A 19157-nucleotide genomic window follows, 5' to 3' on the forward strand; every position below is an offset into this window, starting at 1 on the left:
CTTAGGCTTTTAAGTGCCCCAAACATTCTTAAAACTGGCATTCTTGTGAGCTGCTGAGGCACTACTGAAATTTTCACCCAGTCATGTTATCCTTTCTCTGCTACGTTTGGGTAGTAGGAAGCCCACAGTTGCTGGTTACCTACCTATAAGCATAGTAGTAGCTCTGGAAATTAAAGATAATGGTTTTTCAGCTTAAGCATGGTCTATAGATGGAGAAAAAGAGGTGCAGGGAAGACAAGGGATTTGTTCATGACAGAGCTGGGAATAGAAACTCAGTCTCCTGACTCACAGGACACTAGAATATGGGAGAACATTATAGTTATCTTATGGGTGAGTCAGTCAAGTGAAAGGGCGGGGAGGGAAACTGATTCTCATGGCAGGGGGTTGGACTTGATGATCCGCTCGGGTCCCTTCCGACCCTACCGTCTACGAAACTATGGCGTTAAAACACCTAAAAATCCAGTGGCAAGTAATGGGGGTAGAAGGCATTCAACACCTCTGAAAATTTAAGCCTGGTTGGTCTTGCAGTGAGTCAGGACAGAGCTGAGAGGAGAGCCAAGGATTCCAGCTCTCCATTCTGTAGACCATGCTCTTCTCTGCATCGTTTCCAGAGCTAGTACCATGCTTATAGGCGGATATGCTGTGGGCTTCCTACTACCCAATGGGAGTGGAGGAAGGAACAAAGGCATGGAGATTTTTTATATGCATCTTCAACAGGCTAGCCTTCTTCGATAATAATACTTTCTAATACCCATGTTCTGTGGTCACCGTGGGTTGCATTCTTAATATTTTGCCGGGGCCCTTAGGATAGGGATGTAGTTGTAGATTTTTCCATCAAAATAAGTACAACTACATGTGAGAGAGAGAGCAAATAGAAGGATGAGCAATTATTTGCCTCTTCCCATACCCATGATTACATAGACCCATTCAAAATACATGCCAACTCTCATTTAATTAGAGTCACTGCTATAGTGGACAGTGCCAACAGCTGCAAAGAGCCATTTTCCTTTGTGAGAGGACCCAGATCACACAAAGAATCTGTGAGTGCTTTCAGAGATGGTTCCTCATTAGAGAAGAAAGAAATATGAGTTCCAAACGGGAAGTGTCTCACTGTTATAAGGAGCTGCCTCTCATTAATCTTTATAGGGAAAGGGAAAGGTTTTGCACAGTTTCCAACTAAAGCCTTAGCCTTGTGGAGGGACGAAGACTCTGGCTCAGAAGTGCATCAAAGCACTTCAGCACATGCTAAAATGTAAGCATGCATGTAACTGATTCAAGATGTACACAATTTCTTTTTTTCCTGCTTGCCAACATTAGCTTAGCAAATGACTAAGTGTCCCCACAAATGCTTATTCCATTTTAAAATGCCTGAATGTGCTTCTGCATTGGTCACATGTTAGAAATTAAACATTTTTATTCTAATTTCTAGATCAAATTTAATTCCTCTGCACTTGGCCAACAGAAGGCCTTTCAATCATGCAAATTCCATATGTGTCACAAGGGAACGTGTGTCGTGTGTGTTGTTCATTTCTCAGTACCGGAGTTAATTTCATCCTTTGTGAATTTTCCAAAGAATAATTTTACCATCAGGCATGTCTGGAGAAACACTAAATATGAGAAAATATTTGAATATACACGGACAAAAGCACCTTTTGAGCTCGTAAGCACTACTGTTCTTAGTAGAAATGTAATTCTGAGAGATTCTGTCAATCAGCCAAGATACAGAAACAAAAGAGGATGATGGATGTATCCATTCAAAACTAACCCATTATTCTTGAATTTCTGGTATTTAAAATTCTTAAACACTTACTTAACATACAGCAGTTATTCATAGACTATATTTAGCAAAAGAATCTTACAGTCTTAAGTTTCGGAGACAAAAAAGGGGGAGTTAATCATTTTAGTTGCCTGTAGACGAGCGTGGAGGCTGCTCCAACGCACTGTAATTCCAGTGTCAGAGCAGGCTTGATAATCGAGTGTGCTGGAGTGTGGTAATTTCCATGCTCCAGCAGCTTCCCATATCTCACGTATCAGTGTCCCTGCATTTAAAAATGGCAGTGGGGGCACTTGAACTAAGGCTTGGGGGGCACTTGAACTAAGGCTTGGGGGACACTTGAACTAAAGCTTGTCAAATGAGCTTTAGTTCAAGTGGTACTGCCACCACTTTCAAGTGCAAGGACTGATACGTGAGATGCTGTGGCACTTTAATGAGCGTGGCTCTTGGAGCCGCTCTCATTAAAGCACCAGCCCCCCAGCCCTGGAGCACATCTAAAAGTGTCTGTAGTCACTGGGAATCAAATAATCGTTGTTTGTCTTTCATCCATCACCATTACTTAAGGACTGAGGTGCAAGTTTCAAAAGTCTGAAGTCACTTAAACAAGGATGTCTTTGATGATATCCTTTATTAGATTGATATAGTTGGGATAGGGTTAGACAAGCTTTTGAATGCAAGACATTTGTCATCAGGTCTGACCTTAACAAAGCCAAGCACAGAAACAATTGTGTGTCATGGGGCGGGGAGCGAGGAGAGGGAGAGGAACTGCCAGTAGCAGACAATTAACAGAAGAAAAGAAGCTGATTACTAGGAAATCAAGTCCTATCAAAAGGGAGGAGGATCATTCTCATCTTTCATGAGTGGAAAGAGTTCAGGAGTCAGGTAGTTTATAATGTGCCATGAAACAACTATCCGTGGTAGTTCCTTGGTTCTTTGTGTCCAGCCCGTTAATGAATTTTTGTTTTCAAGTTCACCTTTTAACGGTGTTAGATAGATTTCCCTTGAGTATGAGGATATTGAGGTTAGAGAGGAAGTTTTGTTTTGTTCTTTGTAAGAAATGTGCTTTTGCTGGTGTTTGTATGTCTTTTGTCCTTTTTTTTTTTCTGTGAAAGTTCACTCTGATGCATAGCTGCCTGTTTAGTTTTACCCACAAAGTTGCAGGAGGGTATTTGGTGCATTGGATTAGATATATTGCATCTTGGGAAAGACATATGTAGGAACCATGGATTTTGATGGTTTTGTTACAGGAGTGTTGATTGTAGTGGCAGTGGAGACACGTTGACAGGCGACACATTTTTTTTGCCAAGGAAAGGCTGTCCCCCACTTGACATCTTTGGGCAGTGTGGAGTTTGCTTCTAACGATGAGTTGGGCAAGGTTAAGGAGATGTTGGAAAGCCAGGAGCAGAAGGAGTATGAATATTGATCTCCGGGTCTGATCTTTGCAATTATAGGCTGTAGTTCTTTGATTCTTCTGATCGGTTCCAGTGTGGGGTGGTAGGTGACCACCAGGAGTGTGTGGCCATAGGGGGGGAGTTTCTTTTTGTGTTGTGGCAGGTTATTGCGGGGGATTGCATAGCCCTTTCAAATGTATGGTCACTACTATTGGCATGTTCTTGTTGCATAAAGACAGATTTTAGGCTGGCCAGGTGGGCATCACACATGTTCTCAGAGCAGAGGCAGGGGCATCTGGGGGCCTGACTGTAGATGATAGCTTTTTTGTGTGCTTGGGATGATTTCCGGTCTTGCGTCTTGTGCACATAGGTATGGGTTTTCTGTATATAGTGGTTTGTAGGGTACCATCCTGGCTGTGTATTTTAGTGTCTAGAAAACTGATGTTAGTGTAACAGAATTCCAGAGAAAGTTTGATTCGGGATAATAGTTGGGAAACCTGTGGTAGAAGTCAGCAAGAGAGTCCAGGTGAAAATATCATTTATGGAATGCAGCTATAGCACAGGTTTAATGGCACAGTTTTCTTGAAATTTTTCCTCCAGTGGTTCGTGAAGAGGTTAGGACACTAGCATTGCCTTCTTTGTGCCTGTAGTTGTGCCTATGGTTTGGAGGGGAGCGTCTTAGTCACTCAAGTTCCAGTTTGAAAAGGGAGTCACCTGGGGCACTTTTACACGTGCTCCATTTTCCAATTAGAACATGTTGGAGCAGGCTCTATTAATCTTTCTATGCCTCTCCGTGGGTAACTATAAATATGCTGGAAAGCTGCTCCAATGCACTGTAATTACAACGCGTAGGAGCAGACTTGATTTAATGAGTCTGCTGGAGCTTTCTAATCAGAAAGCTCCAGCGTGCTGCAGCGTCTCGTGTATGCAGCATCTCACATTTCAAAAAAGCAATGGGGGCGCTTTAACTGAAGCTTGTTGAACAAGCTTTAGTTAAAGAACCCCTACTGCCTTTTTGAAATGCAGGACACTGAATACATGAGAAGCTGTGGGCGTTTTAATTAGAGTGGCTTCTGAGAGCAATTCTAATTACAGTCCCTACCCTCCACCCCAGAGCATGTGTATAGGCACCCACAGTACCTAAGTTTTACTGAGACCTAGTACCTAAGTCTTATTAAAGGCCTTGGAACTTAGTCTCATACATGTGGTATCTAAGGTTGTTGTTGAAAATGGTATTTCAGAGGCCAGGTCATTTGAAAATGTTACCCCAGTTTAGAACTCCTCTGGTAAAGTCTATCTGCCTGTCTAGCTACGTATAATGTATTTGTCCTTATGATACCTCTTTGTCCTAGAGTTCTCTTATTCTGCTCTTACAGGGCCTTTTTACACATGCTCCAGGAGGGGAGGCGGGGGGGCATTTTAATTAGAGCATCTTTGAGAGCCGATGTAATTAAAGTACCTACAGCATCTTGTGCATTGGTGTTACCGTGCTTAAAAATGGTGGCGGAGGTACTTTAACTAAAACTTGTTCAAAGAGCTTTAGTTAAAGCACCTCTGCCGCTATTTTGAAGTGTGAGTTTGCTGATACATGAGATGCCCAGGCTGGCTGGAGCACACTAATCAGCACATTCCAGCAGACTCTATTAGCAGACCACTATGGGACAGGGAGGTCCAGGTGAGGGAGATCCTCTGCCCTCCATCAATACTGACCTCGTGAAGGAACACCTTGAGAAGCTGGATACCTTCAAGTCAGCCGGCTCTGACAATCTGCACCCCAGGGTACTCAAGGAGCTGGCGAGCGTCATAGCCCAGCCTCTGGCTTGGATCTTGGAGTACTCCTGGTGCTCTGGTGTAGTGCCCGAAGACTGGAAGAAGTCCAATGTGATGCCAATCTTCAAGAAAGGGAGGAAAGTGGATCTGGCAAACTACAGGCCCATCAACCTGACTTCTATCCCAGGGAAGGTCTTAGAAAAGTTTATTAAAGAGGCCATCCTTAATGGACTGGCCGAGGCCAACATCCTGAGGGATAGCCCGCATGGATTTGTCGCAGGTAGGTCTTGCTTGACCAATCTCATTTCCTTTTACGACTAGGTAACCTATCACCTGGACAAGGGAGAAGAGATTGATGTCATGCATCTTGACTTCAGAAAAGCCTTTGATCTGGTATCCCATGATCACCTCTTAGCAAAACTGGCCAACTGTGGCCTTGGGTCCACCATGATCCGCTGGCTGGGAAATTGGCTTCGTGGTCGGACCCAGAGGGTGGTAATCAACAGAAGTCAATCGTCATGGTGTCCTGTGACCAGTGGGATCCCCCAAGGCTCTGTCCTTAGACCCATACCCTGTTCGACATCTTCATTAATGATGCAGACATTGGAGTCAGAAGCAGACTGGCCAAGTTCACCGATGACACCAAACTCTGGGGCAAAGTATCCACACCAGAAGACAGGCAGGTGATCCAGGCTCAGCAAATGGGCGGACGAGAACCTGATAGTGTTTAACACTGAAAAATGCAAGGTTCTCCACCTTGGGAGGAAAAACCTACAGCACCCTTATAGGCTCGGCAGTGCTACGCTGGCTAGCACTATGGAAGAAAGAGAGTTGGGGGTCATCATTGTCCACAAGACTAACATGAGCCTGCAATACGATGCTGCAGCTAATAAAGTGACTAAAATGCTGGCTTGCATCCATAGATGCTTCTCAAACAAATCCTGGGGCATCATTCTCCCCTTGGTGAGGCCGCAGCTCGAGTACTGCATCCAGTTTTGGGCTCCACAATTCAAAAAGGATGTGGAGAAGCTTGAGAGAGTCCAGAGGAGAGCCACGTGCATGATCAGAGGTCAGGAAAGCAGACCTTACGATGACAGGCTGAGAGCCATGGGACTCTTTAGCTTGGAAAAGCACAGGCTCAGGGGTGATCTGACGGCCACCTATAAGTTTATCAGGGATGACCACCAGTATCTGGGGGAACATTTGTTCACAAGAGCGCCCCAAGGGATGATGAGGTCGAATGGTCATAAACTACTACAAGACCGTTTCAGGCTGGACATAAGGAAGAATTTCTTTACTGTCCGAGCCCCCAAGGTCTGGAACAGTCTGCCAGCGGAGGTGGTTCAAGCACCTACATTGAACACCTTCAATAGAAAATTGGATGCTTATCTTGCTGGGATCCTATGACCCCCAGCTGACTTCCTGCCCTTGGGAAGGGGGCTGGACTCGATGATCTTCTGAGGTTCCTTCCAGCCCGAATGTCTATGATATCTATGAAATTAAGTCTGCTCCAATGCGCTGTATTGTAGTGTATTGGAGAAGCTCTGCAGCACATCTATAGGTATCCACAGAGAGGCATAGAAAGATAAAGTGAATTGTCTAAAGTAATCCACAAGAGAGTGGGAACTTGGCTCTCTTAAGGCTGAGGCAAGTGTCCTAACCACTGGACTCCATTTTTCGTATTACATATCAGCTGCATCCCGACACATCTGTGGCACCACATACCACATGTTCAGTGCTTCTCCACAATGCAAGGGAGCAGTGCGGAGGGTTTTTTTGGATATCCAGGGGTCAAAGAAACCCATGGGAAAAAAAAAGGCAGAGTGGCACATGCGGCAGCAGCATGCGCCACCCAAAGCTGGAGCCTGGGTAGCAGAAGCCATGCTCTGCTGCCAGCCAGGCTCTGCATGGCAGGATCACTGCTGCTGCAGCTCAGGAGCCCCCAGGACCCCAGGTAAGGCTTCTGGGGTCATCCCAGTGCTGGCCGCAGCCTCCCCTACCCCACCCGGGATAACCTGCCACACACCAGGGTACATATGTCCTGGGCATTCCCCAGGAACAATTAGCGGTGGCACAAGTTATGCCACCCCTGGGGAACCAAACGTCCATGCATGTCTGGACGTGGCCATCAGGTGTCATGCAAGAAGGGAATGGAATTCAGACTGTTCTTCTGCAGCCGTGGTGGATGCATGGTGCAGCCATTCATAGAAGTTTAGTTTTTTCAGTAAACTCACAACATGCGACTGAATTAGGTAGCAGATAAGGGCACGATCGTAGGACCATTTTCACAGGTCCTTTTGGGAGCCATAATTGTCCTTCAGTTACTGATTTTGGTCTATATGTCACACGAAATGTTCCTCCATTCTGGAATTCCATCAGATTACTATGGCAGTACCGTGCTTGGCTGAAGTAGCGAAACTCACACATTTTGTATCTTCCATAATGTTTCGGTGTTTTCCGAGAGAGTTTTCTTGCTGTTGCACGGATTTTGTTCTTGTCAAGTAAACACTAACCTGCTGTGTTTCACAGCCATGAAAACGATAACCTCCTCCAGGTTTTGGCCCATCTCAACCTTTTTTTTCCTCCCTCCCTCTTTGTGCTTCTGAACCTCTAAGTACATTGATAATAAAATGTTGGTCACTAGCTAATCACCTTCTGTGGACAATATTGAATTAATTCTTGTAGCGTTTCCAAAGCACCTCCATCACATACATACCACCTCAGACAAGAAATTGTTTCCGAATAGGTATAGTCAGACTGGGACCAGATTCAGCTTTATCCCACAGGGAAGCAATAAATTAAAAGAATATATAAATTACCATTGTAGCAAGCACCTCAGCATGGGGCATTTCTTTAGGAATTAATCACCTGAGAGGTTAATGGCCAAGGGCAAAGTTTCAGGCCATCAATCCTCCAGCCATTCATTAATCTACAGGAAGTTCCTTGTGCCACGTGCTTTATGGCTGGAAATACAGAATCTTGGGAAAAAATGCCATTTTCGCCAAGTTGGTTTCCTATTATTAATGTAATCTCCAGCATCTCTAATGTCTTCATATGAGCCAAATATATATAGAGTAAAAAATAAAAATAACACATTTACTGGTACAGCTTCATAATGTGTGTGTGTGTGTGTGTGTGAGAGAGAGAGAGAGAGAGAGAGAGAGAATGTAGCAACCAATTAAAACCTCATACTAACACAGTGAAACGTTTGGGTACAGGACTTGAAGCACATCATTAAACCCACAGCATATATTTGGGCAAGAGTATTGTGATTAGACATATTGAAATTTAATCAGGACTAACTTTCCTACTGTTGTAAAATCAACTTTGGAATTCAGAAATTCTAGTTTTAGTTCACCTCCAAAAATAGGCCAGATCCTTAACTGGCCTAAACCAACATAACTCCATCAAAGAATGAGTCGAGATGAGAACCCCAGCCCAATGCTTCTGACAAGGCAGAGACCTGGTGAGATCATCCTGTGGCATGTTTGCTCAGTGCTATTTCGAGGGGAAAGTGTCACCCACTGACTTGCCAGAAATGCTTCTTGAGCCACTTTGGATTTTCTTAGAGGTCTCCACAGCTGTCTCAAGTTGGATACCTGGAAATGGAAACACCCTCCAATTCACTAGCCACTGCCAATGGTCTTGGCTATCAAGCTTTCAGCTGGAGGTGGTTCTAGCAGGAAATGCACTATGAACCTGGCATTTCCTTTTCATATTGTCCCTGTAGGCTAATGGTTTCTCCAATTTCAAACCAAATTCATTGGCAGATGCAAAATGCTTGTTTTCATCTATCGAGTTCTTCCGTGCTGTTTCTCCTTGCTGCCTTAGGACCCGTTTCCTGGACTGTGTTTGAGGCTGAGGACGTGGCATTCAGGAGTTAATCAAGCCATTTCAGTCTCTTTGTCAGAAAACAGTGCCGATCAAATGTGTTTCTATCAACAGCTGCCTTTTTCAATTATGCAGACAAAACATCAGCGGGACGGTGTGCAGTGTAGTATAGCCATGTAATAATGTGAGAGGTTGCAATGTCTAGCAAATGAAGAAAGGGAGAGAGAGCGAGCCAGCTGAAGCTGTACCAGTAATGTGAGTGTTTCAGCAGAGTCCATTATAGATAAGTAATAGCAGTGCTTCAGCAAATGAACCTTTTCAAGGGCACCAAATAGTTCCTTCCATAGGTCAGGCTGTCGTCTTGAACGTTAGATATGTTTCAAACCCAGCGGTGAAGAATTGTTTTATCTATCCATATACTTCGCCATTTGTTTAAAGCTTTTTAACCTCCTGCCATCTAGGTAGTGAACTCCTGATGAGAAAAGGGCGCTAATGTGATAACACCATTACCATGGCCGCCTGCTGTTACCAGTGGGGTCCATCAATACCTGGGTGAGATATGGATTGATTTTTCCACTCTAGGTGAAATTTTGCCTACATATGAAATCAGCTGGTAAATATATTACTCAGATGTCACCTGGTTGTGTGTTATATTTCATGGTTTTCTCCCTTTTTTGGGAAATATTTCACATTTACCTGGTGAAAATGAGCTAATGCTTTAGAACCAGTCAATAAAGAAAGTAGGGGGTTTTGGGGTCACTGTAATGAAATGTTGTAAGGATACATTTCAGTCTTTTTTTCATTTTCTGTCTTAGTCTGCATAGATAGTATCTAATGCCTAGACCATAGAGAAAATGCCATCCACTCTATCAGGTACAGCCTTTCGATCTGACTCTGAAACCCACTGGGCACATCCAGACAAGTGCAGCCAGGCACTTTGTGGTGCCTCAAAGGCTTTTGAGGTGCTGCAAAATGCACGTGACACATGTGAAAAGGTTCTCTGTGCTGCATATTTTCAGCATGGAGCCAAAATTAGATACCAGGAAATCCCAATATCTTTTTAAAAAACCCTGAAAAAAGTTTGAAAGAAAAGTGGGTGGTGCATGTGACTGCAGGGTGTGCCACCTAAAACCAGAGCCTGGCCAGCCAGATTGGGCCCCTGGGAATAGTGCTCTACTTAATGGCTGAACTCCCATTGATCTCAAAGGGAGCAAGAACATAGTTCATAATCTGAGCTTTGCCCCCAAGCTCTGTGTTTCTGAAAGGATTTTGCAGCCAGTGTTTTCCCTATGAAGGTCCCAGACATGAAAATGATTTTTATAGAGCCCTGATGCAATCAGTGGAACTCCTCATAGGTACACACAAGTACCTGAGATGCAAATAAATGGTGAGCCAGTTGATCTTGATGCATTTTTTTTTGTTTAAAATTATTTGGGGACTTTGAGCATTAATAATAAAATCATTACAAGCCTCTTGGTGGGGGACTCAGGTTTCCACTCCATCCGACCTCTATGCAATTTCTATTATTTAAAAAAAAGAAAAAAGAAAGAAGCCCTAGCAAAAGAGATGCTTGTTGCACATTGGGGAAATGTCATATCACTGATAAAAAGCCAGTATTAAAAATCAAACACAGTATTACAATTTTAGTAGTATGAGTTTTGCAGCCAAGGTCTAATGAAGGAGTAAATTGAATCACCACGCAAACATTTATTTTTTTATGCCATCCTATTGCTTGTCATCAATGTGTGTGTTTAAGGCTGAGATGGACATTTGCAGACCTGCTGGCCCCCTCAAACAGGCAGTACAACTCGACTGTAGTCCCATTTGTAGATACACAGTTGGGCAAGGGGATGACTTGCTTGTGATCACGTGGCCACACAATGTGGAGTCTTCTTTTCTAAAAGCGCCAGTAGCACAGATGCTCCCTCACACTCTGATTTAATTTCTGCCACCTTTTTTAAGGAGCAAGTGTACTATTGTAAAATGATGCTAGCAAAGTTTGTGGCAGATGATGGTAAATATGCACGAGAACATTAGGAGTGCCATACTGGGTCAGACAAATGATCCGTCTAGCCCAGGATCCTGTCTCCATAAGCGACAGAGGCGGATGCTTTAGTGGGAGAGCTTGTGAACAGGATATAGCAAGAGTGATCTATCTGACCTCCATGGAGCTAGTGATCTATCCCCTGTCATACCCTCCCTGGCATCTGTCATCCTTGGTTTGGAGATGCCAGAGGTTACATCCCTGACTGTCCTGCTTAACAACTATTAAAGGATATATCCTTCATGATTATGACTGGTCCTTTTTTTAAGCTGCCTCTACAACCTCCTGTGGTAATGAGTGCCACAAGTTGACTATGTGCTGCATAAAAAAGTGTTTTCTCTTGTTAGTTTTAAACCAGTTTCCTACTGATTTGAGTGGGTGTCCCCTAGTTGGTGTATTTGGGGATTTGGTGAATAACAGTTCACTATTAATTTTGTCCAAGACAGTTTCATAATTTTATGGAACCTCTATCGTATCCCACCGCTGCCACCTTCTTTCAAAACTGAAAAGTCCTAGTCCTTTGAGTCTCTCCTGTTATGGCAGCTGCTCCATACTCCTGACGATCTTGGTTGACCTGCCCTACTTTTTCTAATGCAATTGTCTTATTCCCACTGTATTCATGATGTTGTATTTATAATATAATTGTATAATAATAGTAACACCAACTGTTACATGGAACTGTTCATCAGCAGATCCTGAAGCATTGTACAAAAAAGCAAAGCACCTGTCGGCATCCGTAATATTCTCCCTACTTTACAGGTAAACATTGATTTGTATGAGGTCTCCCACTATGTCAGTGGCAGAGAAAGAGAATGGAAGCATGGTTTGCTGAGACCTGAACCACTTCTTCATCCATTAGATCACCCTGCCTCCCTTCAATGAAATGCTATGAAAATCTGAAGTTGATTGTGACTTCATATATTTTAATGCAACTGGGCCATATATTTTTGAGGGGAGGGGATTAAAAACCCAACATCACTGTGCAATGCAGCAAGTTTCAGGGTAGACATGAATCTTTCATGAAGGAGGAAAAAAGAGGAGTTCTAGCGGGCTGTAAGTAGCAGGTGGCTTTTACAGAAACTTCCAAGAGCTTTGATATGTTTGGCACATCTTTTAAAAGGAGAATTAAGTTGCTTTTTCCTACCAGTTTCAGATCCAGCTCTGGGGTCGCTTGTAAGCCTTTGATCTCTTGAAGACACAGAATTAGGAGTGTTTTCTCTCTTCCTGGTGACTTTTTTTTCCCTTTTCTAAAAATTCACACTACTGAAGTAATTTATTTTTCATCAGGGAACAAGTTTGCCACAGCTGAAATTCACCCCTGCACAAAGGGCTTGCAAAAGGCTTATTGATCCCTTATTACTTTGGGCCATCAAAAGCCATTTGGCATGAACAGGTACTACCTAGGCTTAAAATTAAGTGCACACATTTCTGGACTGTGCCCTTAATCCCTCAAAGGGTGTGCATTGGGATTTTTGTGCTGGCTCTCTGGACAGTGATTTTCACCTGAAAACACAGCTTTGCAGTATGTGTGAGCTCCATTACATATTAAGCACTTTTTTTTCCCCCCATTCCTCTTGTTCTGCCCAGGACCCCAGCAATGATTGGGTGTTCGTTTGTGGTGAACCGGGAGTACTTTGGTGAGATTGGTCTGCTTGACCCTGGAATGGAAGTCTACGGGGGAGAAAATATTGAACTGGGCATGCGGGTGAGTAGCCAACTAGACTTCATGTAATACTCAAGTGCAGAGGGGGGAAAGGGGCGCTGCCTTCCAGCTTTCAGTCTACTACCAAGAGGCAGCTGGTATTGTACAGAATGTAAATTGGTCTCAAAAGCATCTATGAGCAGCCAAGACAAGTGAATGTTCATGCCTCTGCTAACGCTGAGCAAATTCATGCAGTTCGGAAATATTGTTTATTCTGCAGTTGGGTTGAGCTCAAGGAGACAGATCCCCACCTATAACAGTGTAGCTGCACTGGTTTCAATGGAGCTTGTACTTCATTTGACCATTCTGTCCAGTCCATGTAGCACTTATGTATGATGCAGGCTGTCTTATTCCCCTAGAAATTCAAAGGCCAAACTATTATGCTCCTCTAATCTGATATCCTGCATCGTAACACTTTTCCCACCACATCTAATGGCATGTGCCCTTTTAAACCACCAGTGGCCTCCTTTCCAGTAATGGCTGGTCATGTCCCAGCCACGTGGCTACAGAGACTCCCTTGCAAATAGATCCAGACTGCTTCCACTGTACAAAGCAGCAGGATTTAGGGAGAGTGGCCAGTTCTGCAGTGGTGAGAGCTCACCTCTATAGCACGTCCTTACTGACCAGTGCACCGGAGGTGAGACTGTAGGATCCACTGCTTTGAGGATCTCATTGTTCACTTCCCTGCTCAGTATCCACCACCGTCATGCTCTACAAGATCTGCTCAGCTCTCAGGGCTCAGTGGCTTGGCATAGAGTGAATTCATTCATTTCCTCTGATTCATTCATTCATTCATTCATTTCCATTCTTTTCCCCTTACTCCCCCAGCCTAACTACTCAGGCTGTGTTCTGGGCTGAAGATTTGTACCTGAGAGTTAGTGCTAACTGGGAAATATTTGCATGAAAAGCATCACTGTAGGGAGAGTGAGGAAGGCCCAAAATAAGCCTTGTTCTTGGGATGTTGCAAAATGTAGAGGTAGTAGTTAAGGGCAGGGTCTGTTAGCAGTAACTCCTCAATGCCTCTAGCAGGATTAATACAGTATGCTCCTTTGCCCCAGTCGGTTCCAAGAAGCTCCATGGAAGTCAAAAGCATCCCCAGGACCCATAGAGAAGTAAGCCATTTCACATTTCTTTAACAAAATTTTCCTCTCCTTTTATCCCATGTCTCAAGCTAACTTGTCCTCAGAACATGTAATGTGCCCATTAAAGGGTGTATTCTGCTCCTGCTGAAACACTGGGCATCAAATGAACCCATCTCTGATCCAGCTCTACTATATGAAATAAATACAAGCAACTTTGATTTTTGTTTGTGGGTGCTTTTTTTATTTTTAAAAAAATTTTTTTGCGTTCCCAGGCTGAACCCTACACGTGCTTGGAAGCGGCACTGCATTACTACAACCCAGCTCGCCCAACGTGGCTCCCGGGGGCTAAGCACCTGCTAATTCTTTTTGGTGGGTACTTGAGCCCCAGAGCACGCACAGAGTTGGTGCCTATGAATGCAAGCCCCTTCACATTAATGGACTTGGGGAGAAGGTCATTGTGACAGGAATTGGTTTGCACATATTTGTGTATGTTTATTATTGCAGCATAGGAGGAATGGGTTTTCTTAATGGGACTATGTGACTAGGCTACCAATGGTTTGGGGAGGTACTGAACTTAGGCATGGGGCAGGAAAACTGCTGCCACAAATCATTCTATTTTCCTTAAGAGGGTCAGGCTATTACCAGGATTGTGTGAGCTCCTCAGCTTTCCTTTATCATTGTGCAGGGCTTTGAGCTGTTTGAAACCTTTTCCACATGGCTGCTTCAAGAATAGATTGAACGCCCTAGCAAAACTCTTGAGTAGCTGATGAATAAGCCTCATAAGGAATCTGAAAACTGTCGTTCTTCCTTATATGAGAAGAATTTGCAATGTGTGATTAGGACTCTTGGTAAACAGAGAAAAGGGATTTAATAGGATTATGAAAAGGTAGTCACTGCAGATTCAGGGGTGGAGAGAACCTGGGATATCAGAAGTTCTGGAGTATGTGGAGTTACAGGGAGTTTTAAAGTGCTCAGCCCCTGGTAGGTGTCTGTATTTGCCCTGAATAGGGTGGTTAATCCTGCTGTGACATTTGAAGAGTGCTGTAACTGTATAGGAGCATGTAGATATTTTCGGTCTCAGATCATTAACATAAAACATTAATTCAATCTATAGTATAGATCTGCTAATCTATATTTTCATCTGGCTTTATGGTGTTAAGAAATAACACAGTATGGATCTGTTAATGTGCAATTATCAACACAATGCCTTCTAGCATGTTTTGGAGCTGTTACGAAATTGTACCATAGGGATCATATGGGATCTTCTCTCAGTTTAGGTATTAAATTGAATTTTCAAAGGGTCTTTCACTCCAGGATTGCAAAGTATTGGATGCCTTCATGGCAGCCCTCTGTGTGCTGACTTCTGTTATAGCCATCTTGAAAATGAGAAAACTCAGTTCAAAATAAATGTCTGCCCAGGGCCATACAGCAAGGTACTGCAAGAGCCAAGGAAGAGAACGTGCACTAGTAGGTTCGCAGTCTGTCTTGCATCCTTGCAACTTGCTCAGATGAGTCCAAAAGAACCTAATAGTTACTAAATATGCATATGATGTTTAGATGGGATTTGTTCCTGGAACTATATACAGATATAGAGGAGGAGGCCTGGTGAGGTGGTGCAAGCATATGATTTGATATCTGGAGATGTGTCCTGTTCCTCTTTCTGTTTCAGACTGGTATGACTCCAGACATACCGCATTAGGCTACTGTCTTGCCTTCTAATTTTGGGTGCCAGGCTTTTAGGATCTTAGGAGGCTCCTTATTTCTAGGGTTTATGGAACCCATGCAGATCCTGTTGACTTCAGTAGGACTTCCTGGTCTGTAGCACCTCAGGAAAATGAAATTTTGGGGGCAGAGGTCTGCTTTTTGGAGGGCTATGGCCCTATTTCAGGGCTTGTGACCCAGCTCCAGTTGCCAGAGCAATACATGACCCCACTTGCAGTCTGAACCCAGGCAAGGTAATTGTTGAACAAGTCTCGGACTCATGACCCTACACATAAGGATCCTGACTTCTAGTTTGGCCATTGCTGCTTTAAGATCAAGACGTTCAAAACTAGCTGGGCCTCGCAGCACAGCCAAGCACAAGTTGTAAAGACTGGAGCTTGGGTTCCAAAAACCCTGTTTATGAAAAAATATATCAGTGGGTCTTCTTTTGCTTTTTGATCAGGGTGTACCTGATCAGTGGGAGCTTAAAGTTTACTGTTCACTTCAAACAGTGGACATTTAAAGTGGAAATTCCTGTGTAATGACATGACGGCTGGAACTTTAAGGAATACACCAAGAGATATGGCAAGGCAGTACTGCATTGTGCTCTGTGTGTTTAAAGTCCATGCAGAGACAGGAGGAAGCCTGCTTTCCCCTGCTCCTGCATACCTGCAGGAGTAGGGGAAAGGATGATCATAATATAAGTTAGGAGATTTTAGGCAGAGAAAAGGAAGTGAAGAAGGGGAACACAGAGAAGCAGAAAAACAAGCCAATAAACCAATAAAAGAGTTGAGTACAATAACTACAAATGGTGGTGTAGTGATAGAAGTTATAATTTAGTGATGCTCCGTATCAGGAGACTGAGGGAACTGGGAGATGGTCGCTCAGTTAGAGAGCTGCTAGCTAGCTAGCTAGTTGGTTAGATCCAGACAAAGGGTCTGTGGAGGGTGCCTACTGGTCCACAGTTAAAGTTTGTTGTTTTAGTTCTTCTCATTCCTGTACGTCTTTGTTTTTTGAACTTGGTAATCACTACATGTGGGTGGACAGGAGAAAGGTAAGTTCTGTAGAAACCAGTGGGGGTTTTTTAAAAAATAAATAAAAAATAATCCTTTAAACTGCTTTGCAAACTAGTGCTATGGTAACATGAAAAGAGAAGGGATTAAGTTTGGAGTGCCGGAGTTAGATTGTTATGTCTAAAGAACCTTAATTTAAATTATTTTAATAAAGTGGAATTGGGAAAGCCAGCACAACTAATGATCCTGATTTGAATAGGATACCATTTGATAATCCAACTAATCCTCCTTAAATATATAATTTATTAAAAATATTATCTTGTGTTGCTCACTAATGGATTTTCCCCATAGAGTATCCATAGGTGGGGATTTGTAAATAGCTATCTTAAGTGATTTCCTGTTTCGAGGTACTAGTGCCTAGACTGTATAATGCCCCCAGCCGGCTGATCAGAGCTATTCAGTTTTCATACCTGCTGTGGACGCTTGGAATGAATGTCTTGTTCACTCTCAGTTTCTTGTGAGAAACTCTGCATTTTTCCCAGTGGTTGGCAGGAACCAGGGGAGTCCATTAATTGAGCAACTCCACAAGTGAACCCCATCGGTGTCTGTAAGGCTGGTCTAGTCCTGTTTTGAGGGGGGAAGAATTCTGGCCACCCTCCAAAATAAGCGTGGTTCTGTAAAAGGAAGAAAGGCATTTATCTCTGTTGACTATATAATCTCTTCCTGACCCCTGTTTTTCAAGTTCAACAGAAAACTGTTGAATTTAGGGCTGAATTCTGCTCCTGCATATGCTTGTAAGACTGCCATTGAAGTTGACTTGAGCAGTCTGTGAGTATGCAAAAGTAGATTTTGGCCTTAACAATAGATGGCTGCAGCTAGCCCTCATGTGAGTGGGAAAGGCCTTCCCCTCCCCACAAGACACACACTGTATCCTTTGCACAGCCAGGTATAAATGCACTATTTATGCATCCACCTGAAGGGGATGGGGATGAAAGAAAGAGAAAGCAGGGCTCTAGCCCCAGCTTCCTCATATTAAAGTCTGAAGAGCTGGTCGGAGAGGAGGTAGCATTCAGATGGTAGTACCATGCTAAAAGATAGTATTTGCTCCAGTATCAACCCTTCTCATGGAGACACAGTGTGCTTCATACACTGCAGGTCTGGGGGTGCAATTTGGCCTTGGAAGTCTTGCAGTATCCAAATGGTGACTTGTGTGAGATGTGGCAATACATAGCCATTGCTCAAAGCCTTTGTGTTTGAAACAAATGTGAAAAAAGGATGAGAATTCAGGTAATTCTATGTAATAGTCTACAGTTATGAAACCATACATGGGTATGCCCCAATAGACTTGGGAATAGTTATAATGGACTGTAGTTATTTATTTGGCAACTCACTAGGGAACTGAGTAGTTTACAAGCCTCATATAAGCTTCCTTATTAGTGGGAGCCACAAATACCTTTGATTGTTTAGAAAGGGATCATATAAACTTTAAAAGCCTAGTTTATGATTTGACCTAATACAAGGAGTTTATGATCCATCTTTTTATAGCAGAGCCATTAATCATCACAGCAAAGATCTGTCATCTTATACCAGGTCTCCAGCGATAAGGCGAACAAGTTGTTGCTCTTCTTATTTTGCACTCGTCTTCAGCTAGGGTGGGTGGGAGCAGAGTCGTCATTTATTTTAAAGGATGCCACCGTTTAAATGAAACTATGTGACCGCCATTTAAAAAAACCAACCAAGCAAACAATAAATGTGCTGCCAGATTGACAGCTGGGGGCAAATCTTCCTGTTTTCTCTTTTAGATTATAGCCTGGATAAACCAAATTCATAGGGATTTTTTTAAATAGTATTGTGTGTTAATCAAAGAGAAACAGTACTGGTAGATGAAAGGTTTTAGCTGAGGTGGTGCCCAGAAGACTAATGGCTTCCCTGGTTTGAGATGCTTCACAGGGATATACTTTATATTAAAGTGCTGTGCATCTGCCCTCTGGAAAAATCCAGCACCAGCAAGATGTCCCAGGGGGAGCCCTTAACAATTAAGGGCCGCTGCCTGTCTGAGTAACTATAGCTTTTATGCCCATGATTGTCCGCTCCAGCACATTGGGGCTGCTTATGGTGAAGGGGGTAAAGGAATGAGTTCCTCAGCTTGCATTGTCTGAAACAACACTGCTAGGTAAGTAAGGGAACAAGAAAAACCAGCTGCAGTGTACTGAGGCACCATGACTAGTGCCCACTTAGCTCCATCATGGGCAGCACCACAATCCCCCCGATCAGTGGCCAGGTCCTGTGGGGCCAATGGGGGCAGGTATTACTAAACAAAACAAAAATGGCTTATGTGAAGAATTGTACGTCTTCTTAGATGTAGTGGGGCTTCATAGTAGAGCCAGAGCAATAAGAAAATACTCATTAATCTCCACTGTGCTGTAAGGGGTTGATGATGGAGTACAAGCTTGGCATTATGCACATGAGTGGTCCTGGTCATGTCACATCTGCTAGTTTTTTTTCACACCATGGCCTAAATCTTGTAAGACTGCTCTCAGTGAAGATGGAATATACTTTAGAAAGCTTAGTTAGTACCTTTACCAGGCCTAAGTGAGTTTGTTTTCAAGGACTTAATTAGTATTAGCATGCTTCTAAAATAGCCATTACCTGTGTCTGGTTAACATTATGACTAATAATGCTGTATGGGTGTATAGTAGGGCTGTGAAAAGCTTCGGATGGCGATTTGATTTGGAGGAGATTCGGCCTGATTTGGTGGCTGAATCTCCGAATCTGAATCATATCGGGGACCAATTAAAAGGTCCGAATCGATTTAAAAGTCTCCGAATCTTCAGAAAAGATTAGAAGAG

At 43.4% G+C, this 19157-nt stretch overlaps 1 protein-coding gene across 2 annotated transcripts in view; it reads left to right on the plus strand.

The window, feature by feature from the left end:
• Positions 1 to 19157, plus strand: part of GALNT9 (polypeptide N-acetylgalactosaminyltransferase 9) — a 233101-nt gene that overhangs the window by 109711 nt on the left and 104233 nt on the right. For both annotated transcript variants that reach the window (XM_090062430.1, XM_090062432.1), the window contains one exon: positions 12398 to 12515. In XM_090062430.1, the coding sequence (XP_089918556.1) occupies positions 12398 to 12515 (118 nt within the window). The remainder of the gene's footprint in view (positions 1 to 12397; positions 12516 to 19157) is intronic.

This window comes from Crocodylus siamensis, chromosome 9, assembly GCF_052110815.1.
Source record: "Crocodylus siamensis isolate JL-2025a chromosome 9, ASM5211081v1, whole genome shotgun sequence".
NCBI lineage: Eukaryota > Metazoa > Chordata > Crocodylia > Crocodylidae > Crocodylus > Crocodylus siamensis.